The sequence below is a fragment of the Alnus glutinosa genome, chromosome 11 (genome assembly GCF_958979055.1).
Source record: "Alnus glutinosa chromosome 11, dhAlnGlut1.1, whole genome shotgun sequence".
In the NCBI taxonomy this organism is placed as follows: Eukaryota; Viridiplantae; Streptophyta; class Magnoliopsida; order Fagales; family Betulaceae; genus Alnus; species Alnus glutinosa.
The window spans coordinates 24,165,946-24,191,288 of record NC_084896.1 but is presented as its reverse complement, the minus strand read 5'-3'; the positions used below and the strand labels follow the sequence as shown (position 1 = coordinate 24,191,288).

Genomic DNA, 25,343 nt, shown 5'->3' with positions numbered 1-25,343 from the left:
TTGATAATACATATATTATAAATTTTTTATTATTTTATATATAAAAAAAAAACTTAAAATTAAATCTGTGTCACTAAAAATAAATATAGCACATGATATTCAACTCTTTTGCAATAATCATATTGCTCTTTGGATGACGACTATTCTTAGTCCCACGTGTACTTTAAATATCTGTGACAGCACTTTCAATAAACTTATTTTTATTTTTATTTTTAGGCTATAATAAATAATCAAAGTACTAGAAAAAATAAAAGAAAATTCCATAAATATCTCATCTAATTGTGATAACCAAAAAAATATGAACATAAAAAAAGTAATAAAAAATATATATGTATATTTAATAATAAATAATAGGATGAATAGTATATTTTAAAATTCATTAATTAAACTAAATAAAATAAGTTTTGATTAATTATTTTAAATTAAGATATAGATAAGCTATTAAGAATGTTTTAAAAAACTCCACCACAGCCCACCGACACAAAGCCAAATGGGTCAACAGTCAACGGTCAACCTCCCTCTTTTCCATTCTTTTATTTTTAGGAAATCCCTTTTCCATTCAAATGAACGGACAGGCATCATTCAGAAAATTAAAAAATAAAAAATAATTTGAGAGATCCACAGAGAGCATCTGAATCCAAAAGCAATCTTGCATTTAATACGAACAGAAGGCATTTTAATTAAGATTCTTAATCATGGTATTAAGGCGACCATAATCTCCAAGTAATTAATGTATTACTGTAATTCTTCATCAATCAATTCCCAATAATGTTGTTTATCAATCAAATATACAATTTCCATTACAAAACTTCAACGTACACAGCATTACAATGAACGGAGAGGCATCATTTTGATGAAGCTCAACCCATTTTCACCCAAATATTACACAATAAATATAAATTTGATCGACAAAACTAATTAACAATTTCAAAGAAATTAAGAAAAAATGCAAAGGGTTTTCACCATTGATGAGTTTTAGTGAGATTATTAGCCTTCCTGGGGACGTGGGCGGAATAGGAACCGATCTTTGGGGCACTACCCCTTGAAGAAGTTGGCGTAGCAGTAGCAGAACTTTTGCTAGAGCTGTAGGATCGGAGATATTCAACACCAGATCGTTGCTCTACGAACTCCATGTTCGGCGGCAGGAACTCAGACCGTGTTCGCCGGTGGGACGAGCCACCGAGCGATTCGGCTGCAGTATTCAACAAATGGTAGCTCCGGGTTGAGCCCTCGGAGAGGCTCCTGTAGTTGTTTCCAGGCTTCTGCTTCTTGATGGCGTGGAGAAGATAGGGAATTAAGCCTTCCATTTCTTCTTCCTCTTCTTTCTCCAAAGCTAAAGCTTTTCTTTGGGAGGTATATTTTGATCTGCCTTCGCAATTTGGAAGAAAGCCATGGAAGGAACTTGTATATATACTCAAAAAAGTCGTTGGAGATTTTTGGTCAAGGCAGCTAGCAAATGACAAATGACAAATGACATGTGCATTCTTTAACAAATACGACTACCTAATTTCATTTTAGCATGCATTTCATGTTACAAATAATAATAATAATAATAATATTTTTTCATTCTTTTACTTTTACCTGCACAAATTAGTATTTTTTACCGCCAGTGAAAATTATATAGAATGTGGGGGGCGGTGTTTAGGGTTGTTTTCCTTTTTGGTTGGTCGATCAAAAGGTCACCTTGTTTATAGGGAATTATGATTCTCTATAATTATTTGTCTGAATTTAAAAGAATTCAATAAATGATTATGAGAGATAATTTATGAGACATATCTAATCAAATAAAAATTAAGTTGGCCAACCATTTATCCAAACAAATGAATTTTATAAGTGGTCTCTTATAATCACTTGTCCAAATTCTCTCAAATTTGGACAAATAATTTTAGAAGATTCTGATCCGTTTGTAGGGACTATAGTTTATAAGCAAAATGTGTGAAAAACACTAAAAAACACTTTCTTTTTTTTAAAAATAAAAAATAAATCAAACTAAAAGCACCCCAAAATTATTTTAATTCAGTTGATTAAAAATATATGTTGTTAGAGCACTTGATTATCACATGAGTTTTTATTTTAATCTGATTGAAAATGTAAGTAAAAATTATAGAGTATAACTTATGTTCGGTCGTGACAGAAAAGAAGGGTTTTTTTGCCAAACCAATAAGAAATCGACACATCTGCTAAAACTCAAAAAATGAAATGCTGCTGCCCAAGAAAATCACGATCCAGCCTGAAGAAAAACTCCCCCAAGGCTCCAACCGGAAGAGCAACATCATCGCCCCAAATCCGCAGCCCCAGGCCGGAAAGCCGTCGCCACCGGGCCACGTGGCCACCCCTGGTCCATGGGGAGGTCGCACGGCCACTCGCCTTGCTCATATGAGGCCCCAAGAGCCCGGTTCGTTTAAGACCCGATCGGACCAACTCGCCCACTCGGCTTGTCTAGTTTATGAGGACCCGATTCCCCGACTAGTTTAGGGCTCGAAATTTTGAAAATTCAAATCAACAATTTGGATATAATAATTTAATAATTATATGATATATCATATATAAATCATATTATTTGATCATTATCAGATTCATATGAATACAACTATAACTATATAAGCATATCATCCATTCAATATACATATTATCATTAGATACGTTACATAACCTACATATGTAACAATGTGATTATTTAAAATTACAATTCACAAATTTAATATTATCATAATTCACAGTTCATAACTCATAAGTAATCAAATATGTTGGGATTTAAGTTATTTAACATTAGAATTTATAATGTGATTAACTTAGTATTACATAATCACTCATTCACTCAGTTCATATATTATCTCCATCACCTTTTCGAGTTTATCATCAAGTTTCTTGATCTTTTGCTTCATGTGCTTCAAATCTTTCCAAAATTTGACATTATGCCTTTCAATCTCCTTAAACTCTTCTTTACAACTTCTAAGTTGATTATTTTTAATTTCCTCTAAGACTTTCTCCTCATCCAGCAATAATTTTTGCAGTTTTGAAATATTTTCTTCAAGTTTTAGAATCAGGTCTATAGAGTGCTCGCACAGCCGCACTCCTTTTATAACTCAATGTCTCAATGATCTTTGATGAAAGGTTGAAATGGAAGGCAAGAAGTTGACTTCCTCGCCCTTTCAAGTTTATCATCAACTTTCTTAATCTTTTGCTTCATGTGCTTCATATCTTTCCGATATTTAACACCATGCCTTTTAATCTACTTAAATTCTTCCTTACAACTTCTGAGCTAATTATCTTTAATTTCCTTTAAAACTTTCTCCTCATCCAGCAATAATTTTTGCAGTTTTGAAATATTTTCCTCAAGTTTTTGGATCAGGTCTGTGGAGTGCTCGCACAATCACACTCATTTTATAACTCAATGTCTCAATGATCTTTTGATGAAATGCTAAAATGGAAAGCAAGAAGTTGACTTCCTCACCTTTTCAAGTTTATCATCAAATTTATAAATCTTTTGCTTCACGTGCTTCAAATATTTCCAATATTAGACATTCTGCCTTTCAATCTCCTTAAACTCTTCCTTATAATTCTGAGTTGATTATTCTTAGCACTATAACTTCGGATAGGAGAGATAATGTCATATATTCATATGAATTATAGATCATATTAGTATGAAAGACTAACAGTATATCATTATCAATGTATCATATACTATAACTTTTTGTAGAAACTGATTGAAGTTGAATTGTCACCATCTTCCTGGATTTGATTCAGATATTCAGACATTATTAACTTCATATATGTTTATTTTTTATTAAGTATGTAATATGAATTGTTGGACATTCCGTTTAAACTCGAACTGTTGGAAACTTGAATTGCTTCCTGTTGGATAATTTGTTGTTGGACAATATGTTTAACTTGAGCTAATATACCCTTTGTCCATTTTTGCTGGAGAAGTTGGTATAGCTCATGTCATGAGTCATGAGGTATGTCTTAACTCTTAATTAATATGTATAGGCAGTTTAAATAAATCTTTCTTAACATGTTATCAAGGTTAAAAGAATTTTAATTAAATTTGCAAGGGAGTAAAAATTGTTAACAATTTTTGTCTTAGTGCAATGTGGTCTTGTAAGTAGTGGCATTTGACAAGTCACACGTGACATTGTGAATCTGATCTCTTTGTATTTTGGCCATTTGGGTGAAGTGGTGAACATCACTCTTTGTTTGAGTAACTGAGTTCTTTAAAAAATTATGATCTGCTTAGTTAGAAATCTCTCATCTAATATGCTGATTGCTGGGGTTTGTTTGAGTAACTGAGTTCTTTAAAAAATTATGATCTGCTTGGCTAGAAATCTGTAATCTATTATTCTGGTTCTGGGAATTGTTTGAGTAACTTAGTTCTTTAAAAAATTATGTTTTTCTTTGGTTTCTAAAGTTTTCTTTCATCTGCCATATTCCATATTCCATATTTTGCCATGTTTATTTTTTTAGTTAATAAAACACAATCTGCCATGTTCTTTGTTATGTTTTGCTTAGTTAGAAATCTGTAATCTATGATGCTTTGCTTGAGGTTAGATTGTTTAGTTAACAACCCTAGAATTTGTAATTCTCTTTGATAATATTGGTCCCCATTCTATGAATCTATAATCTTAAACACTAAAACCCTAACAGATTTTCATTTTCCTATAAACTGTTACTTATAAATCTAAAACCCTAAAACCTTAAAAACCTAAATGCTTAAACCATAGAACTCTCGCATTTCAATATATCATTAGAGCCTAAGTTAGACATTTCGTAATGGGACTTGTATGGCAAGAGAATCCCATTTGCCTCTTTTACACGTAATTCAAGAGAATCACAAGCATAGGAGGCAAGTGGGACCCTTTTGCATGCACATCACATTACGAAATGACTTAAGTTATGCACTAATGATAAGATTGAAATGTGAGAATCTAAAATCTATTATGCAATTTATTTTATCCTAAGAATGTCTTAGTGTAGCGTGGTTTTGTGGCATTTGGCAGTGGCAACTTATATTGTTTTTAACTTTTCATTTTCAAATTGTTAATATGTCATAAAGTTTTCTTTTAGTCTTTCACTCGAATCACCCATCATTCATGTAAACTTGATCTTTTTGTAAATTTGATCTTTTTGTATTTTATACCATTTCTATTGGAGAAGTTGCAGTTGGTATGTATAGTCTGTTTAAACAACTCTTAAATGATAAATCTTCCTTGACATATTTATCAAGGTAAACAAAACTTTGATTAAATATGCAATGGAGTAAAAATAGTTTAACAAATTTTTTTTTTTTTTGTCTTAGTTCAGTGTGATCCTGTGACTCCTTTGGGCTGTGGCATTTGACAAATGGCAACTCAGATTGTTTTTAACATTTTGCACGCTGTAGTTGTGCTGTAATTTCAGACTTTTCAATTTTCTTGTAGAATTGTAAACTTGTAGTCTTTTTAATTTTGATCTCTTTGTATTTGGGTAAAATTTGATATCTTTTCGACTATGTAAATCTGATCTCTTTGTAGTTTATATGTTGTAATTTGTAAACTTGTAATTTAAATTGTATGTAAATGCAACTTGTATCATTTTTTGATTCATAGCTTATTAGCTTTAGATGAATCTTGATTCATGTATGTAGTTTCAAGTTTGTAAATTGCAGACTTCAAATTTCAAATTTGTCTGTTTATGTTTTTTTTTTTTTTTTTTTTTTTTTTTTTTTTTTTTTTTTTTTTTTTTTTTTTTTTTTTTTTTTCCTTCCAATTATTATTGAACTAAACGAGCCCTAATTGGGTCGACCTACCCAATTAGGGCTTGACAGGCCGAGCCCAGAACCCGAAGCTCGGGCTCGGACTCGGATCGAGCCCGAAAAAACTTTTTGGGTTTGATCTGAGATCGAGTCGACTCGAGCGAGTCAAGCACTCGGATCGACTCATGAAGACTGACTTAATAGTCCCGAGCTCGATCCCGAGTTAGGGTGTTGCCCCAATGAGTTGATCCCAGACAAAGGTCCTGAAGCCCGGCTCGAGCTCGGGATCGACTCGTTTAAATTATCCTTAAAACAAGTTGGTCCGGGATTGCCAAAACTTGACTCGGACCGTCTTGTTTACAGCCCTAATGTCAACCTCAGCAGTTGACACGTTGTGAGCAATTAAAATTTGGACGAAAAATTTAACAGAGGTACTAAATGAGTTTTTACCCCTAACTCAGGTACCATTTATGATACAAATGAAAACTTATGTACTAAATTTAAAAACGCTTAAAACTCAGGTACCAATAGGGTATTTAACCTTAGATTTTAAAACTAATGAATTTCTATCATTTTTGTAATTTTTTTCTTCTAAAATTTAAAAACTTTCAATTTAATGTATAAAACTTTTAATTTTTTATAATATTGGAAAATCTTATCTAATGCCTTAAAAATTACCAAAATACCCTACTTTTTTAATTTTTAATTTTAATTAAGGGTAAATTTGTAAAAAAAATCGGAGGTATAAAGGTAATTTCACCCATTTTGCCCTATGATTTAGGGTGCATTTGGGATTGCGATTTCATAGACAATAAGTGCGATTTTAAACCAAATTACAGAACATAAATCGTTTGGGAACTGTGTTTTTAAAAATTGCGATTTGAAAACGCAGAAAATCTGCTTTTTCAAATCGCAGGTAAGATGAAGTTTTTTTGAAAAAGCAGAATTTTAAATGCTAATTTGCGATTTTAAATGCTACACTGCGATTTTGCCAAACGCTTAACTGCGTTTTTAAAAATCACTTTTTTCAAATCTCACATTTTAAAATCGTGATTTTAAATCGCACTTTTTAAAATTGCAAACCCAAACGGACCCTTAATCTCAGACCCTAACATATGGGTGACATTGCAAAAATTGAAAGTTGGATATACTAAATTGAGAGTTTTTGAACTTTGAAATAATAATTGCAAATGTCATAGAAGTTCAGGAAAGATTAAGTAAAGTTTTTCCGTAAAAATGAGAACCAAATGCGTTAAATTTTTTTTTTGATAATACATATATTATAAATTTTTTATTATTATTTTATATATATAAAAAAAAACTTAAAATTAAATCTGTTCCACTAAAAATAAATATATCACATGATATTCAACTCTTTTGCAATAATCATATTGCCCTTTGGATGACGACAATTCTTAGTCCCACGTGTACTTTAAATATCTGTGTCGAAGAATATCACTCCTTTTTGCTCTTTAAAAGTTGCAACCACCCAAAATTAAATGGACCGGAAACAGCACTTTCAATAGTTTATATATTTTTATTTTTAGGCTATAATAAATAATCAAAGTACTAGAAAAAATAAAAGAAAATTCCATAAATATCTCATCTAATTGTGATAATAAAAAAAATATGATAATGAAAAAAAGTAATAAAATAAAAAAATAATAATATAGAATTAATAATAAAAAATCGAATGTATGGTTCATTTTAAAACTTATTAATTAAACTAAATAAAATAAGTTTTGGTTAATTATTTTAAATTAAGATACGGATAATCCATAACATTCCGTTATGGATAGCCCCACCTCCGCCCACAGACGCAAAGCCATATGGGTCAAAGCCATATGGGTCAACAGTCAATGGTCAACCTCCCTCTTTTCCATTCCTTTTTTTTTTAGGAAATCCCTTTTCCATTCAAATGAACGGACAGCGGGACAGGCATCATTCAGAAAATTAAAAAATAAAAAATAATTTGAGAGATCCACCGAGAGCATCTGAATCCTAAAGCAATCTTGCATTTAAGAGTTTTTTTTTTTTTTTTTTTTCAATTTTTTTAAAGAAATATTTTTTGGTTGGAAATTTCAGTCAAACAGAAGGCATTTAATTAAGATTCTTAATCATGGTATTAAGGCGACCATAATCTCCAAGTAATTAGTGTAGGATACGGCTTTAGTGCTGTAGTTCAAAACTACAGCACATCTATAATAAAATGGGTGGTCAAGATTTAACAAGACAATTTTAACTCAAAAGATGCAAACGCCGTTTGAGTCCTTATCTGGCTACGTTAACTCTAATAGAGAAAAGACGTCTTCTTTAAAGAAAGAGAAAATTGCACCATTGGTCTATGTGGTATGTCATAATTATTTTTTACTCCCTATGGTTTAAAAAGTTCATGAGAGATTCATGTGGTATGCAATAATTACATTTTACTCCATGAGTTGATTTTCCGTCCACAATTTTGATGGAATCTGTTAGCCATACACGTCAGCGACACGTGTCCATCTTAATAAAAAAAAATAAAAATTTATTAAAAAATAAATAAAAATACTTATTTTTCTTAAAAAAAAAAAAAAAAAAGAAGCAAAAATGGGAAAAGGGGTGGCCAGGCCACCCCTTTCCCATTTTTGTTTTTTGTTTTTTTTGTTTTTGAATTTTAATTTTTTTTAAAAAATAAGTATTTTTATTTATTTTTTAATAAACTTTTATTTTTATTTATTAAGATTGGACATGTCAACGCCACGTGTCACCAATAAGATGACGACACGTGGCGCTGACGTGGCATTTGACAGAATCTGTTAAAAATTTTAACAGAATTTGACGCTGGTGATCGATTTGTAATTATTACATACCACAGGAATCTCTCATGAACTTTTTAAACCATAAGGAGTGAAAAATAATTATGACATATTACAAGAATCAACGATGCAATTTTCACTTAAAGAAAAAACACACACCGGCTTCTTTCTTCTTCCCCGCTGAGCATTTGTGCATCTCCATGGATTCAAACTCCTTAGAACTCAAAGTGTTGTCCTGCAAAGACATCCTTTTGGAAAAAAAAAAAAATATATACCATACCTGGGTTGTTTCTTCCTTTCCACAAAGCAACAAAGATTTGTGCTTCTCCGAACCTAGTTGTCTACACTTGCGCTCAGGCCTAAAGTCGGTGGGGGTGCAGGGGACCGATCTGTGTGAGTAACCAAGCTTGGCCTCCGTCTTCAGGCTGCTGGGTCTTCAGGGGAGGCCCTCCATTCCCACCGCTCCACTCACTTGAATAATCTTTTGCTGCGTGGAGGTGGTCATGGGATCTTGGAATAGCAATCGGCGCAAAGAGAATGAGATTGCATGGGTATAAGAATCCAATGCTATTGAAATGAATGCCAGTGTTGCTGCTTAGACTCACGGTAAGCTTTGAGTCCATATATGGGTTTTCTTTTTTGGGTGGGGGGTCTTTGCTTTTTTAAGATTGGCCTTTATGCATCTATCACCTCTGTAATCGAGTTGAACGATCTGTGTATTTCGGTGGATAAGAAAAATGGGGCTATTCACGTTAGACATTGCTCGAGTTCACACGATTTCAAGCTCAAATCACACTAGCGAATATATTTTTTGGGTTGGCATGGCTCAACTGATCAGAACTCTCAAGGGAAACGTGGCAGTTTGTCCGTTGCCTTCTCTTCTACAACATATTGCCTCTTTATTATTTGTCAGAGTGCAGACATCACGGGTTGTCAATTATGCGGCATCAAGGTTTAATTGACTCCATTTAGGATTTTCATCTCCTTCTCCGTTAGCCGGAGTTCTCTGGTGCTGATCCTGCTCCTGCTCAAGTTTTTTTTAACTACCATATATCTATGGCTATTGAGACGAGTGCATAAGATAAGACTTTTTGGAAAAAATTGAATGCACTCAGATCTTTGTAGGATAACACTTTGAGTTCTAAGTTTGAATCCATGGAGACGCACAAACATTTGTTGCTTAGTGGGGAAGAAGAAAGAAGCCAGTGCATGGTGTTTCTTCAAAGGAGACGTCTTTTCTCTGTTAGAGTTAACGTAGCCAGATAAGGACACAAACGACGTTTGCGTCTTTTGAGTTAAAATTGTCTTGTTAAATCTTGACCATCCATTTTATTACAGAAGATGTGCTATAGTTTTGAATTACAGCACCGAAGCCGGATCCGTTAGTTAGGGTATTACTGTAATTCTTCATCAATCAATTCCCAATAATGTTGTTTATCAATCAAATATACAATTTCCATTACAAAACTTCAACGTACACAGCATTACAATGAATGGAGAGGCATCATTTTGATGAAGCTCAACCCATTTTCACCCAAATATTACACAATAAATATAAATTTGATCGCCAAAACTAATTAACAATTTCAAAGAAAATTAAGAAAAAATGCAAAGGGTTTTCACCATTGATGACTTTTAGTGAGATTATTAGCCTTCTTGGGGACGTGGGTGGAATAGGAACCGATCTTTGGGGCACTACCCCTTGCAGAAGTTGGCGTAGCAGTAGCAGAACTTTTGCTAGAGCTGTAGGATCGGAGATATTCAACACCAGATCGTTGCTCTACGAACTCCATGTTCGGCGGCAGGAACTCAGACCGTGTTCGCCGGTGGGACGAGCCACCGAGCGAGTCGGCTGCAGTATTCAACAAATGGTAGCTCCGGGTTGAGCCCTCGGAGAGGCTCCTGTAGTTGTTTCCAGGCTTCTGCTTCTTGATGGCGTGGAGAAGATAGGGAATTAAGCCTTCCATTTCTTCTTCCTCTTCTTTCTCTAAAGCTAAAGCTTTTCTTTGGTAGGTATATTTTGATATGCCTTCGCAATTTGGAAGAAAGCCATGGAAGGAACTTGTATATATACTCAAAATCGGTGGAGATTTTTGGTCAAGGCAGCTAGCAAATGACAAATGACATGTGCATTCTTAACAAATACGACTACCTAATTTCTTTTTAGCACGCATTTCATGTTACAATTAATAATAATAATAATAATATTTTTTCATTCTTTTACTTTTACATGCACAAATTAGTATTTTTTACCGCCTTGTTTGTAGGGAATTTGGATTCTCTACAATTATTTGTCCGAATTTAAAAAAATTCAGGCTGATGATTGTGAGAGACCATTTATGAAACCCATCTAATTAAATAAAAATTGAGTTAGCTAACCATTTATCCAGTCAGGTGAATCTTATAAATGGTCTCTCACAATTACTTGTCCGAATTCTCTCAAATTCGAACAAATAATTGTAGAGGATTCTGTTCCGTTTGTAAGGACTATAGTTTATAAGCAAAATGCATGGAAAATACTAAAAAAAGCACAATTAAAAAAACTAAAAAGCACCCGAAAATTATTTTAATTCAGTTGATTAAAAATATATGTTGTTAGAGCACTTGGTTATCACACGAGTTTTTTAATTTTAATCTGATTGAAAATGTAAGTAAAAATTATATATACTTTCAAAGAACAAATAACAATTTATTTAATAAATAGAATTAAAGAAATTAATTTAAAATTGAATTTAACCGGGCAGGTGATTTGAGATGGGATTGTGAACGTGGGGGTGAGCAAGTTTGACTTTGATAATAAGTAGCGTGTCGTGGCGTGTATAACTTAGTGGGATCCTGCAATGTTCTTTGACTATTCCATGTCTATCCACTAAAGTTGGCGGCTTCACGCGTTGGAAGTCCTAAATCAAGTGAAGATATATATCCCCACGCCCCTGTTTTGCTCAAAATAAAAATATCTCGTTTAGACACTCCGTTTGAAGTAAGAATCTTGTTTGTCAACTATCTTCTCCTTTATTTTTTTTAAAAAAAATTAATTAGTTTTTTTTTTTTTCAAAATTATTACTAAATATATATATTTTTACTTTTCTCTGATAAAAGATTCAATCTTATTTTTATTTTAAAAAAAAATTTATTTATAACCTTGATCTTTCATCATTTTTACAATTAAGTACTCAAATTTTAAAAAATGTCAATTTAAGTATTCATTTTTCAATTTCAACCATCTTTAGAAATTTTCCGTTAAATGCTGTAAAAATTCTTAAAATACTCATTTTTTTTGTAAGAAAAAAAAGAATAAAGAAATTGCAAAGATTTAGGTGTTTGTTAGAATTTAACAGAATTTGAAAAGAAAAAAACATGTTTGAATCTTTGAAAAAAAATTTAGTTTTTTTTTTTTTTTTTTTTTTAAAAAAAACAAGAGTATTTTGAAAATTTTGACATAATTTAACGGAAAATTCTAATGGAGAGTTGAAATTAAAAATAAAATAAAAATTTAAAAATTGATATCCTAAATTGATATTTTTTAAAGTTTGAGTACCTAATTATAAAAGTGATGAAAATTGAAAAGAACAGAGATTATAGAGTAATTCTAAATGTTATATAAATTTTCATCAAGTGTCTATAAAAAAATGATGTGACTTTTATAATTACAATTTGATCTATTACACGTTCAATGGTAATTTTAAAAGCTACTTTATTTTTTGATGAACACTTATATGAAATTTAGAATTACTCAAGATTAAAAAACTTTTCTTCATTTTATATCCATCAATTACTTTTGATTATCATTTAAAAAAAAAATCACAACAAAATTCATTACCAAACTAACGAAATTGAGAGGTAATAGTCAAAGACAAGCAAACAAGATAAGGAATCCGTCTTTATCACTGCGCAATGACTTTCTGTCTAGCGTGCTTATTGCATTGAAAAACATTTTCTAATTTTTTAAATATATAGATTGAGACATTGTGGGTTAGTTATGAGATTATTCCTAATTGATTGAGACCTTTTTTTATTATTATTATTATTATTATTATTATTATTATTACTATTATTACTACTACGTGTCCGCACAAGATTGAGACCTTTTTTTATGTGAACTTCTGGTGTACTGGAATTGTATAGATTAATTAAGGAAAAATTACACTGATATTCGATAGGAGTAATGATATAAGAAGGGTATGGATCTGAGTCATTTTAAAATTGATGTACCTTTTCAAATTATCATTAGATTAAAATTTAATATTGATATATCATATATCTAATTGTAATTTTAAGGGTTAAATACATATTTACCCTTATGCTTTACGACCTTTATTTTTTGCCCCATCAGTTTCACTTTTTATCAAATTTGGTACCTGTGATATATGAAAAGACGGAAATGGTACCTCCGTCTGATTTTCCGTCCAAAACTAACGTCCACCTATGGCATTTTCTGTCATGTTGTTGTCTGAATGTTGTTGGAAACGATGTGTAAAGAATTGGGTTTTGGGCTTCAAATTTTTAGGTACCCAATGACATGGGTAGACGTTAGTTTTGGACGGGAAATCAGACGGAGGTACCATTTCCGTCTTTTCATATACCACAGGTACCAAATTTGATAAAAAGTGAAACAGATGGGACAAAAAATAAAGGTTGTAAAGCACATGGGACAAATATGTATTTAATCCTAATTTTAAATTTCACATCAATTTTGAAAAGATTTAAGGAGAACATGAATCTTCATTTTAATATTACTTTTAAAACAATAGAATTGATCCTTTCAAACTACCTAACATTTTTATTTTGCCAATTTCATTGCGACTTAGGGTGCGTTTGGGGGTTGCGATTTCGTAGGAAAAAAGTGCGATTTTAAACCAAATCGCAAAAAATGAAATGTTTGAAAACTGCGTTTTTAAAAAATTGCGATTCGAAAACACAAAAAAGTGCTTATTCAAATCACAGGCAATGTGGTGTTTTTTTGAAAACGCAGTATTTTAAAAGGCTAACATGCGATTTTAAAGATCAAACTGCGATTTTGCCAAACACTTAACTATGTTTTTAAAAATCACTTTTTTAAATCGTTATTTTCAAATCGCACTTTTTAAAATCACAAACTCAAACGGACCTTACGCATAATTGAAGTTGTCTATTTCATCCCATATTAGATGCGTGAAAATACAATTATATTCCTTAAATTATTATTTTTTTTAAAAAAATGCCCCTACACCATGGAGACCCAACAACCAAGTTGGAGGCTCTGGCCATTGAGGCCACGGCCAAGTTGTGGGTCTCATTCTACAGGAAGTCAGAAACTTACAGCAGTCTGGTTATGGAGCTGTGGAGATCTATGGCTAGGTTGTCGGTCACGACAGACCAAAAGGCAAGCTTTTTGAAAGGAAAAAAACAAAAGACGTCGTATCATTTTTCATTTTGAATTGAAAACGTGGGCGTGGTTTTATTTTTTCCAAGGCAGAGAGTATTAAATAGTTAAAATGAAATGTAAGTTAATTACAAGTGGGAGGGTGAAATTTGTAATTTGATTTGATTTGAGATTCCACACCCCCATTTTTTTTTTACACCGACCAAAAAGGGGCAAAGCAATGAATTGATGGCTATGACATTTATTTTTCAATTTTCCTCTTTTATTTTTCAAATCTTAAACTTTTCATCTAAACTCATCTCAAAATCTCTCCAAGTCTCCATCTCAAAGGACTAAACAAGCGAAAAACGGTTTGAGAGAGGGAACGATGAACGACAATTCACCATGAACCTCTCACACTACGGACAACTTGCGAGCACATTCCTAGCCTTTGTGGTTGAATCAGCTTCCCACGCAGCCATGCCCCAACTGAACCTGAATTGCGTCGGTGAACTCGAAACGTCAATCGTTTGTGCATTATTCTCTTTGTTAAGATCTTAAGTACCGTCCCCTCATACAACAAAACCTAGTTCCGCCCCTGGTGACTCTTTCTCCCTTCTATGATCGTGGAGGTTGATCGATCAGGGTTTTTTTATTTTTATTTTATTTTATTTTTAAATCTAATTAGAGGGTATAACAGAAAATTTTAGTCATGCCTAAATCACATGACACATTTTTCATCCAAGTTAACAAAATATTATAACTTAACAAAAACGAGTTTTATTATAATTTAACAAAATATTCAACTTCAGCTTCCACCATCTTGAAAGCAGTCTCATATATATTATGTACAAATTACAATCACAATCTTGTAGAAGGTAGATGTGATCCATCTCAGGATACATTTAAGGGGAGAATATGTTGTCGTGGCAAATACATTTCCACACTTGAGGATAGTATTCTTCCTCTTCCAATTCCATTGCTCGGATGGATACTTCAACAGGCAAGCAAGGGTTGCATTGGTTGCACTTGGAATGGCATGTACCTGGAATTGACCCTCTCTTTCTCCTTTCATGATCATTTCTTCCTTTACACGGCCTTGCCCCATGTCCGATTGCCACCCCACTTGCCTAGACACAATTTCACCATTAATTTGGCATAAACAAAGTAAAATTGAACAAAATCCGGTTCGTTTGGTTTAGCAGTTTTAAAATGTGCTGCTTTATGTGAATGAAAATGCGATTTTTAAAAATACTGATATGCGTTTAGTAAAATCGTGGTTCGGCCTTTAAAACTGTGCATGCACCCCTTATGTACTATTTGAAAATATAGATTTTTTTTTTTTTTTTTTTTTCACGTTTTTAAATCGTTATTTTTTTTAAGCATTATATGCAATTTTAGTCCATGTGATTTTGGGTTTTGAAAAATAGCTCTTTGAGTTTTAAAAACTAATTAATCACTTATTAGGATAAGCAAAAAAGAACAAATTAGCCTATGTCGCTAGAAAAATTGATAGAATCTATTATGCTAAATAGGGGTGGCCGAACAACCCATGGCCTTGGGGGTAGTCACCCCCAAATAAGGGTGGTTTGGCCACCCCCTCTGACCGGCTTGATTCGTGTTGGTGTGGCACATTAATAGATTCTGTCAACTTTTCTAACGATATACACTAATTTGTTCGTTTTTGCTTACCTTAAGGAGTGATTAATCACTATTTAAAACTCAATGAGCTATTTGTCAAACTCTAAACTATAAGAACAAAAAAATACATTTATCCTTAAACACACTTCCAAATAAACATTTTCTATAATTTTGTTTAAAAACACACTTTTAACCTACGAAACTGCAAGCCGAAACGGACTCAAAGCATACTCATCAAAGACAATTGTAAAGTTGTGGAAAATGAAGTGTACTCACGGGTGCAAGTGAAGGAGCGGTCCCAAGGCTGCGGGAGTGAAGCAAGAAGGGATGATGAATGAAGATGGTGAGGAGCAGGGCGAATATTAGTGCTCTAAGTTGTGCTTTTTGTACCATTTTGCAAGATTTTGGAGACCCCAAAAGTAGTGGAGTTTGATTTGGTCTTTGTAGAGGAGGAAGTTGGCATATATATATGGGAGGTTCTGGGGTGGTTGAAACTTGTGTCCTTTGCAATGGAAATGGTCCAATTCCCCCTCACGTGTATGTTGAGATAGAGCTCATCATCTTCTATGAGCTCTAGGCAGCATGACACGATGTTGGTCAGCGCGGGGATCTGGTCATGGAAGCACATTTAGGCTATCTGATTAATTGCAACGAATTTCAAGACCGGACTTAAAATTCTCCAGACAATTGAGGAAGACTTCAAATAAGTTTTACTTGTCCGAATAGGTGCTTAGGCTCTCAATTGCAGCCGTCAGCCGAATAAGAGATCGTAACCAATTCCTATCTAAAATTAAGTCATTCATTAGTAAAATCATTACTATTTTCTAAGAAAATTTGTTGTGTTAACGTTGCCCATGTAATTCAAATTGGCTTTGATTTGTGTTTTGTTCCTTGCAAATAGGACACAAACTAAAAATACCGTACATTCTTGATTACTGATATGGATCCTAAAGACATTTTATAATATTATAGTTAAATATAGTTATTATGAAATGTGGAGCAACAGCTGGAGTAGCTCAGTTGGTTAGAGCGTGTGGCTGTTAACCACAAGGTCGAAGGTTCGACCCCTTCCTCTAGCGCGATTCTTTTCCTTTTTCTCTCATTGCGATCAACCAACTTCAATTTATCTTGGAAAAACCATATTTAACTCAAACATCTATAATTCTACTTTAACTTTAACTTTTACCAACTAAAACATCTATAATTCCATGACATGATCCAAATTGCACTGCCAGAATAACAATTAATATAATAATCGGGACCATGCCTCATGAAGTGGAAGTAATTAATTCGAATCCCCTCTCCCATTTTCGTGTGGAATTAAAAAAAAAATAAAAAAAAATTACATAAATAAAAAGCCCTCTTTTCCCTTTTGATGCTACTACTGAGATGATGCCTCACTTGGTGCAACAAACTCCAGGCACAAAAGCTTCTACAACTATTACTACATATTGCCAAGCAGGTTAGGTAATGGCTGCTAGAGTTACATAGATACAAAGCCTCCACTGCCTCCATTTTACTCCCTGCCAGCCCAACATTGAAATGGTGCCTCACTTTTGCGCCGTCCCTCGGCCTGTTGTTCTTCTATTCCGGCAGTTACCGGTTGAAATGGCGATTGCCGGGCCGTTAGAGAGAGTATTTGGCAGGGTGGTGGACTTGGAAGTGGGGGTTTATTCGACAAGTACTGTGGAGGGAGCCGATATTACGAACATGGAGAAGGTTGAGTAGCTTAGCCCATGGCCAAATTCATAAATGGACTCCCCAATGTAAAATCAATAGGTTCTTCTAGGCAATTTGCTTGTGGTGTTGGCTGTCACGGTATAAGAGCAAACGTCCTGAGTTCAAATCATGTTTCCGTCATTCACTTCTCATTTCAATTTGACGTGAGCTTCAATTTTTCTTTTGAAAATCTCTATCTTAAATTTACTAAACAACTATCTCTAGTAGTGTTTTCACAAAAGTGTTTACTTTCTAAAATTTTATAGTCGTTTTGTAAATCAAGCTTAAAGCTTTGTTAGCACGTACTTATAAAAACTCCAAATATTTTCCTTCGCATGTTATACATATCAAACCCCACATCTCATACCATGGACAAACAAATCAGTTTATAGTGAGATAATGAAAAATGATAATTAAAAACATAAAATAGTATATATCATATCACGTGCTTAATTAAGATAATAAATATACTAACATTGTGGTGCTAAGTGTTTAACCCCACTAACAACTATTATGTATTGAAGAACATAGATGGACATTTATTGGCTTTAACTTTAACGCCTTAAACTTAAGTTTATGTTTCTATTTTTCTTTTTAATGTACATAAAGTATGAATTTATTTATTTATTTTAAGTAAAACTAAAAGGTAGCTTTGAAAGTAGGGCTATAAACGAGCTTCTTGTAGCTTTGAATGTTACGAAAATTTCCCCTATTTTCTTCTAGTATTTTCTAAAACTTTCCTAAATATTATCGATTATTACTTATAAACTACTAGGCACTAACCTTAAACTATATAACTAATACTTTCTTTAATAAAAATAACTAATTCAAATATTTCCATAACAAATACTACTTAAATTCAATTATTACATTTTTATTAATTATTTATATTCGTAATTTTAGACTGTCGTTACATACCCAAACTAGGCCCGTTGCAACAACGCGTTGCCAGTTCAATCCCGATAAAGTAATGTTAGAAGTCTCTATTATGTTTCTCGTGCTCATTCAATAATGATGTGGATTTTAAAATCACAATTAAAATTATGGTTGATCGCTATTAAATTTTAATCAAATGATAATTTTAAAGTCCACGTAATTCTTGGCACGAGAGAAAGACCACTAGAATTGAATTGCTCATCCTCACAACGGTTTTAACTGCCTCTACCACATCCCATTTTCTATGGCGATTTTGTAGAATTTCAAAGACCTTGACTTTACACCCCTTCCACCGAAACTGTCAATCAAGAGAACAAATCGGAGCTATCCAATTCTTATGCAACCAATCGTATGATCCGATAACAACAATAAATTATGTAATCTTCGCTGTTTCCCAGCCTCAGACCACCTTTCTTCTTAAATTCAGCACAATTACAACCAATTTTCTTTGACCCATTTCACATTTTTACCTGTTCAATCAGGCCATTCCAAATTTCTTTCAAATGACCCAAAGTAACCAACTTTTTTCACAATCACACCATACATTCGCTTGAAGAAAATCTCAGAGTTATTACTTTCTTCTTTTCTTTCTATTCTTTTTAGTGCATGCAAAGAGATGGCAAATTTGGGTTCTGGGATTCTCATGAAGCTTCTTGGAGAAATGGGGGTTGATGAAAAGGTGTCAGAGGATTGTAAACCTGTTTTGTTACAAGTTAGAAGCATAATTCCAGTGTTGGCAGAGGGTGATCTTTGGCCTAACCAGGGTTTTTACTTGAAGGTTTCGGATTCTTCACATGCTCTTTACGTGTCTTTGCCTCAAGAGCAGGATGACATGATTCTTTGCAACAAATTGCGGCTTGGGCAGTTAATATATGTGGAAAAGTTGGAGGTGGCATATCCGGTTCCCATGCTTAAAGGTGTAAAGCCTGTTCGGGGCCGCTATGCCTGCGTTGGAAATCCTAAAGATCTTATTCCCATGGATAATTTGGTGAAGAAGATTCGGGGAAAGTTTCGTTCTTTAAGTACTTCAAGAGTCCGGCCAAATGAGGAGAAATATAGAAGACCCTCCAGGTCTAGAAATGGTGATATTGAGAGGAGACTTTCTGATGTAAGGAAGGTGTCTAAAAAAATTGGTTTTGTTGACAAAGATAGTGATTCTGAGAGTACAATATCGTCTTCCTCTTCTATGTCATCAGTCAAGAGAAGAAGCTGGAATGGGTTAGAAATTCCAGAATCCCGGATTATCAAGCATTCGATGAAACCAATTGGTCGCACTCGAAGTGCTCAAGTGAGTGTCTCAATGTCTCTTCTGTATTCTTATCTCTGTTGTCAACAACTCTTTCCAACTAAAATTTGGGTGGGGCAGAATTAGTAGTAAAAAGTTCGTCTGAATTTTGTACAAGTCAAGTCAGCCATTTGCTTCTTTTTTTTCTTCCTACAAGCCAAACATTGTCAAGAAGATTAGTTGAGTTTCTGTATGTAACATATAAATTTTAGAACTTTACTTGGCCGAAGTTGGCGAAAAGCGTGTCATTTGATGAAGTTGGATTCGGATGTTAAATGTTTTTGGCTGATTGATATGTGAGCTTAAAACAATTAACTCTTTTCTTTTTTGTGATTTACATGCATACATAGACCTTCTTTCTCTTGAATCTTGACAGATTATACCAAGCCCAACCATCCAGATACACTGCATTCTTCAGTGTTGAATTCATTGATACAGATAATAAAAAGATATCTTTTGGCTCTGCCCAATTCATTTGTATAACCCAAGCTGGAATTTTTTTTTTTTTGGCTTGTTTCATTAAATTCTAATGTTGCAGATTTGTTATCTAATTAAAAATATGCCTTCTCGACAGTTTCCCCCGGTTTTTCCTGCCGGGGATGATAGCTCAGATGACATTTCAAGCTTTAAATCGGAAAGAAAAGATATTGGTATAGATATTAAATCCGTCCAAAGTTCCAACAATTGTAGGATCCTTACGTCAGCAAAATGTTGTGAGGAGTCCTTAGATCCTGCAGTGGTGTTCAGTTTGGTTAATGATGGAAAATTGACAGAAACCACAATTTCATGGAACTCCCTCTCCTCAAGCTTAGTGAATCTTGCCAAGGTACAGTGCTTTAATTCATTTTTGTGAGACTTATTCTAGCCCTTTATATGTTAAAAAAAAGAAAGAAAGAAAAGTAAATCAGGCAAAACCCCTTCCCCTTTCTGCAGGAGGTGTTAAGGCACAGAGATGTGGCTCTGCTTGCTGCTGTGGAGGCATTGGAAGAGGCTGCTGCTGCTGAAAGATTGCTCAAATGCCTGAGGTGCAAACATTTCAGCTTGTGAAAGTTTTGCAGATAAATTTGATCAATTAAGTTCATAAGTTTGTTGAGGATTTTGTTTGCCATTGTTTGCTCAATGGTGTCATTTAGGTTTTAACATAGAATGACAATTGTGAATAAGGAATTATAAAAATAAATGGAAAGGAATCACAATTAATTCCAGTATCCCTCTCACATTGATATAATCTATAACCAAGTTGCATTACAATTTTTGGTGGGAAATTCATGCATACAAGAGGAAACCAGGCTGTTATGGACCATATACATAAATTTATGACTCTAGTTTTAGTACCAAAATTTGTAGTTCTAACTCTTTGTGCTTTGATTGGTTCCTGTTAACTCCATGGTTTTGCTGTTCAAAGTTCAATTGAAACATTTCTATTATTGTCAGGTATGCCATGATGACTTATATCAACTGTTGAGGTATTTCTGTTTTCTATATCATGTTTTAGGCTCCGGGTCGGAGCTTCTTCACAATAATGTTGTCATAAATGGTACTGAGGACATTTGCAAGCTTGAAGATGCTGCCCTGAAATTAGAGGAAATGGTAACATTAAACATTTTTTTAGTAGAATTCAAATTTTCCTCCTTTTAAGGGGGAGACGTGCCAAGTGCCTTAAGGGCTGACCAAGGAATATGGATCATGTTGTAAGTGCTGTAAGGATGAGAGATAGGCTAGAGAGGAGGTGAGCTTAAGATGTGAAAAAAACATACATAGATTTATAATTTGATGGAAACAAGTTGGTTAAGGAGGACGAAGCCAAAGACACCACCTGTGAGGATGGGCAAGCAATAGCAACCAATGTTGGAAGTGCTGCAAGCATGAGAGAGACTAGAAATGAGGTGGGCTGAAGTGGTGAAAGAAGATATGTACCTCTGTGAGTCAATAGAAATATGGTCCTATATCTCACTCAGGAAAATGAATTTTTTTTTCCTGATATCAAGGGCTGCTTCTGAGTGGTTGTGTGACATTTTTGCAATGAGCAATGTAACTTGGAAGAGACTCAAAGAGTTGTGCACACACATTGAAATAGTTGTTTTGTTTGTTTATCATTTGTCTATTTTATTTTTTAACATATCATTCTCTACATTGACTTCCATGTCCATGTCCTTCTACATACTAACAGATACAAAATTTACATGTGTGACTAATTAATGGGTACCAACCAACTGCTACTAACTTTGTTATCTTTCCAGTACATACTCAGAGCTTCAAGCAACCAAGGGGGATGATCACCAACAATTGGTTGATAACTTTTTCAGCCTTCAAGATGACTTGGTGAACACACAACACATTGTTCAGTCATTAACAAACATTAGTCCACCAGGAGCAAATGACAGTGATCCAAACGGCCCTGCTTCCATCAGAGACTGTCTGAACCTTGCTTTGGACAGAAAGAAAAATGCAGCTACATGGATTAAAGCGGCTTTGGCATCCGACCTCACCCTATTCCCTACCCTTAATATCCCTAATGGGACTACCAACATAGTGAAAGAATCAAGTAGAATTCATGGCAGTAACCCAAAGGGCACATGTATAGGCAGGAAACAGATATTTAATGGCGAAATCTGTGTTGCAGAGAAGGACAGCCCACCACATTGGGTTAAGGGACATGCTTTGCGTGCAGCTGTGGACCTGACAAATTCCCTCCATGATGAATGTAGAAGATGGTTTTTAGGTTTTGTTGAGAATTACTTAGATGAAGTAAAGAGCAAAACCATTTCTATGGAGTCAGATAGTGAGGAAGCTGAGATGATGTGTCAGATTAAGAGAGTGAGCGACTGGTTGGATGTGATGGTTAACAAAAAGGCCAAATCTCTCAAAATTGGATCTGAAGACAGTTCCACACTGGTGGACTTTGAATTAGAAGTCTATGGGAGGGTGAGGAACAAAATATATGCTGTCCTCTTGAAGCATGTTGAGAGAACTGCTATGGCTTTTGAAAATATGAATGCAAAAGCTGAAGGTTGAGGATTTACCCCAGCAATGAAATGCCCTTCTTCCTGGAAGGAGTTTCGACAAACATTAACTTCCCAAAACTGTATGTTCATCAACCCCATAATTCTCAATACATGCAGATTTCATGTAAAATGCCATTCACTTCAAAGATGTAGATAGAATTTTCTCTTCTTTTTAATTTTAATTTTTATTTTATTTTTTCATTCTTTGTGCAACAAGATCACGGCATGTAATTAGTGATGATTCTTTTTGGAAAATGGCAAAATAATTATCTTCTCAGTGAGATGTACTGAATCATTAGTTTTCTTTTCAACTTTTTTCTGTTCAGTGCAACGAATGCATTGAGCAGCATTCGAAAAACAAATCCCACTTTCTTTTTTGTGGGTCTTTTTTTCTTTTCTTTGGTTAAAAGATTTTGGTTTTAACAAAGATAAGGAAAACTGCTGTAGTTTTCCTTATCTGCATATGAGCAGCTATACCATATTGATCTTCCTTTTCTGAATGAGGACAGCTATGCCTTGCGCTGCAATCGTGAGCTGTAGCTTTGAATGCCCCATTGTGATCTTTCCTTTCCTTTCTTGATAGTGAACCAGCTGTGCAATCACAGATTGATGTATCACAATCTGTGATTGCGTAATTGCTGGAGTGTTGCTGTACCAGTGTATCATATGGACTAGTGTCATGAGCTATCATGTTGGCTGGAGTACATGTGGGCGTGTCTCTTGTCTTTAACTCTAACTCAGTGACACAGGGAGCACATGTGGCAGCATCTAATTGAATATAGACTTTAACTCCTTTTCATGCCTTATTAAAAAAAAAAAACTATTTTTTTACTAGCCAAGATTTGATGAAAGAATCAGTTTTCTCTTTGTTCATATAGAAGTAAAAAATCAAGTCTATTACATAGTCAAGCTTATATGACTATCTGCTCTATCTTCCGTATTAGAAGTCAAAAATCAAGTCTATTACAAAATTGAGCTTATAACTATCTACGCTATCTTCCTTCTTGTAAAAGTCATATCAAGTACTCTATTGCAGAGTTGAGCTTCCCAGGATCCCCTTTCTTTTATCCTCCATTCTCGTCCTTCCCCACTAGCTCCATTACGTCACCCATCTCCATTACGCTAGCTGCTCCTTCAACCTTGGTGGGGGCTAACGAGGCCTCGCCCACAAGCCACACTAGGCCAGTCCCAAACAAACTTAGCAGCGTTAGTGAGGGCAGCTGAAGCATCTTCTAGTGTGACAAGGATTATATTATATTCACGTTGACCAAGTATGTGAAGAGCTGCAGAAAAATTTACATTGCTAGATATCAACATGATGGAAGAAGGTGGGGGGTTGTCCAGGGCAAAAACAAACATGTCCACCAATATAGTATTGTCAAGAGCATTCTTTCTCCCCTTTGGAATATATACGAGTCTGACACCACTTTTCTGAAAGTTCTCTCTGTGTTGCTGGGGGAATTCTCTAAAATCTGCATAGGCAGAAAACATTTTAATTCCTCCTTTAATTAGAGGGTTACTCCGCAAAGCATTCCTGACATTAACTGCTACGAGTTCAGTGGAGACATTTATAGGAACAGAGCAATTCTCAATGTCCCAAAAGATAGAGATAGGACCATATGTGATTAGGCTTTGATGGCTTAAAGAAAGTTTAGCCATGTTCATGTTTAAATCCTCTATATCTGTGGCCTTTTCTTCAGAGGATTCTAAAGAGACTATCGATGTTGATGTGTTTGGATTAGCCATCATTAAGGTTCCTGCACATGGTGGAAAGCAGAAAATGTAAGTGAATACATATGGATAACAATCAAGCTACACTCCAGAAAACAAAACTGGAACACTATCCCAACCGGAAAACAACACCTAAGGCCAGAATACAAGCCGAACCCCAACAACCAACCTGCAACATCAAAAGGAGCAGAAAACAAAAAAGACCAACCAACAAACCAACCAAGGCCCATGTCTCAGCAAAATAAAACCAAGCACTCGAACACAGCATCGAAAAATAAAATAAAATAATGTAATAGTTCATGTCGATTTCACCAAAATATTGGTAAAAAAACCTATTTATTTATTAAACCCAATTCATCAATTACTCAAACTACACAATACAAGTCTAGATTCTAAAACGTTTCTTGTTCTTATTGCGTTTTCTCAGCAATCAAAACAATCCCACAAAACAAAAGCGTCTAAAATCCCAAGAACCAAATTCCCAGTTGGAAATTTTGATTCGAAATATAACATCAAAGAGAAATAAACAATCGAACAAAAGGTACCCAATATGAATCCAGCGGTAGCTCCTCCGCTCCAGTCCCAAAACACCACGACACTTAGATCCTGAAGAACAACCAAAAGGGTTTGCGATCTAATCAAAGAGAGATCTAATTTAACAAAAGAGAAAAGAAAATAATTTAATGGTGCGAGACACACACCCACAGAGAGAGAGAGAGAGAGAGAGAGAGAGAGAGAGAGAGAGAGAGAGAGAGAGAGAGAGAACCTGGGCAACAAAGGAAGAAGCTTTTGATTATGAGAGCTGATTGGAAGGGGACGGTAATTTTCCAGACCAAAATGAGCGATTTTACTAGATTAGGGACTAAACTTTGAAGCTGAAGCCCGAGAAGAGAGAAAGAGAGAGACAGAGAGAGAGAAATATGCGCGTATGTATAATTTCAAAACGTATGAGTCGACCGTTGCTTGTTTTAAATTTGAGATTTGCCATACATGAGGCTTTTATCCGGTTCTTCTCCGTCCCTTTCCACGTGGCATGTAATTTTTTTAAAGGAAATGCTCGCTATGAGCTGTGCTATCCCTCGTCCGACCCTCGTCCCACGTGGCACAAGTTCTTTTAATTTTTTATTAAAAAAAAAATTCGCATTAAAAAAAAAATAAA

The 25,343-nt window shown here is 34.3% G+C and overlaps 3 protein-coding genes, 1 long non-coding RNA gene and 1 other non-coding gene across 5 annotated transcripts; 2 read left to right on the top strand and 3 right to left on the bottom strand.

Annotated features, from left to right (window-relative positions):
* Positions 1 to 744: 744 nt before the first annotated feature.
* On the bottom strand, positions 745 to 1,391 carry LOC133881893 (uncharacterized). The gene has a single exon (XM_062320961.1). It carries the CDS (start codon positions 1,305 to 1,307, stop codon positions 960 to 962), a length of 348 nt encoding a protein of 115 aa, XP_062176945.1. The 5' UTR covers positions 1,308 to 1,391; the 3' UTR covers positions 745 to 959.
* Positions 1,392 to 9,956: 8,565 nt separating this feature from the next.
* On the bottom strand, positions 9,957 to 10,576 carry LOC133881883 (uncharacterized). Its single transcript, XM_062320947.1, has one exon. It carries the CDS (start codon positions 10,491 to 10,493, stop codon positions 10,146 to 10,148), a length of 348 nt encoding a protein of 115 aa, XP_062176931.1. The 5' UTR covers positions 10,494 to 10,576; the 3' UTR covers positions 9,957 to 10,145.
* A 5,937-nt stretch (positions 10,577 to 16,513) lies between these two features.
* On the top strand, positions 16,514 to 16,587 carry TRNAN-GUU (transfer RNA asparagine (anticodon GUU)). The gene has a single exon. It is a non-coding gene; the product is annotated as a tRNA-Asn (tRNA).
* Positions 16,588 to 18,414: 1,827 nt separating this feature from the next.
* Positions 18,415 to 22,664, top strand: LOC133882474 (uncharacterized). The gene is made up of 4 exons (XM_062321662.1): positions 18,415 to 19,451; positions 20,023 to 20,274; positions 20,382 to 20,473; positions 21,689 to 22,664. Exons 1-4 carry the CDS (start codon positions 18,780 to 18,782, stop codon positions 22,461 to 22,463), a joined length of 1,791 nt encoding a protein of 596 aa, XP_062177646.1. The 5' UTR covers positions 18,415 to 18,779; the 3' UTR covers positions 22,464 to 22,664.
* A 718-nt stretch (positions 22,665 to 23,382) lies between these two features.
* On the bottom strand, positions 23,383 to 25,056 carry LOC133881015 (uncharacterized). Its single transcript, XR_009902489.1, has 3 exons — positions 24,951 to 25,056; positions 24,730 to 24,790; positions 23,383 to 24,210 (listed from the first exon to the last, which is right to left on the bottom strand). It is a non-coding gene; the product is annotated as an uncharacterized LOC133881015 (long non-coding RNA).
* Between the last annotated feature and the right edge of the window lie 287 nt (positions 25,057 to 25,343).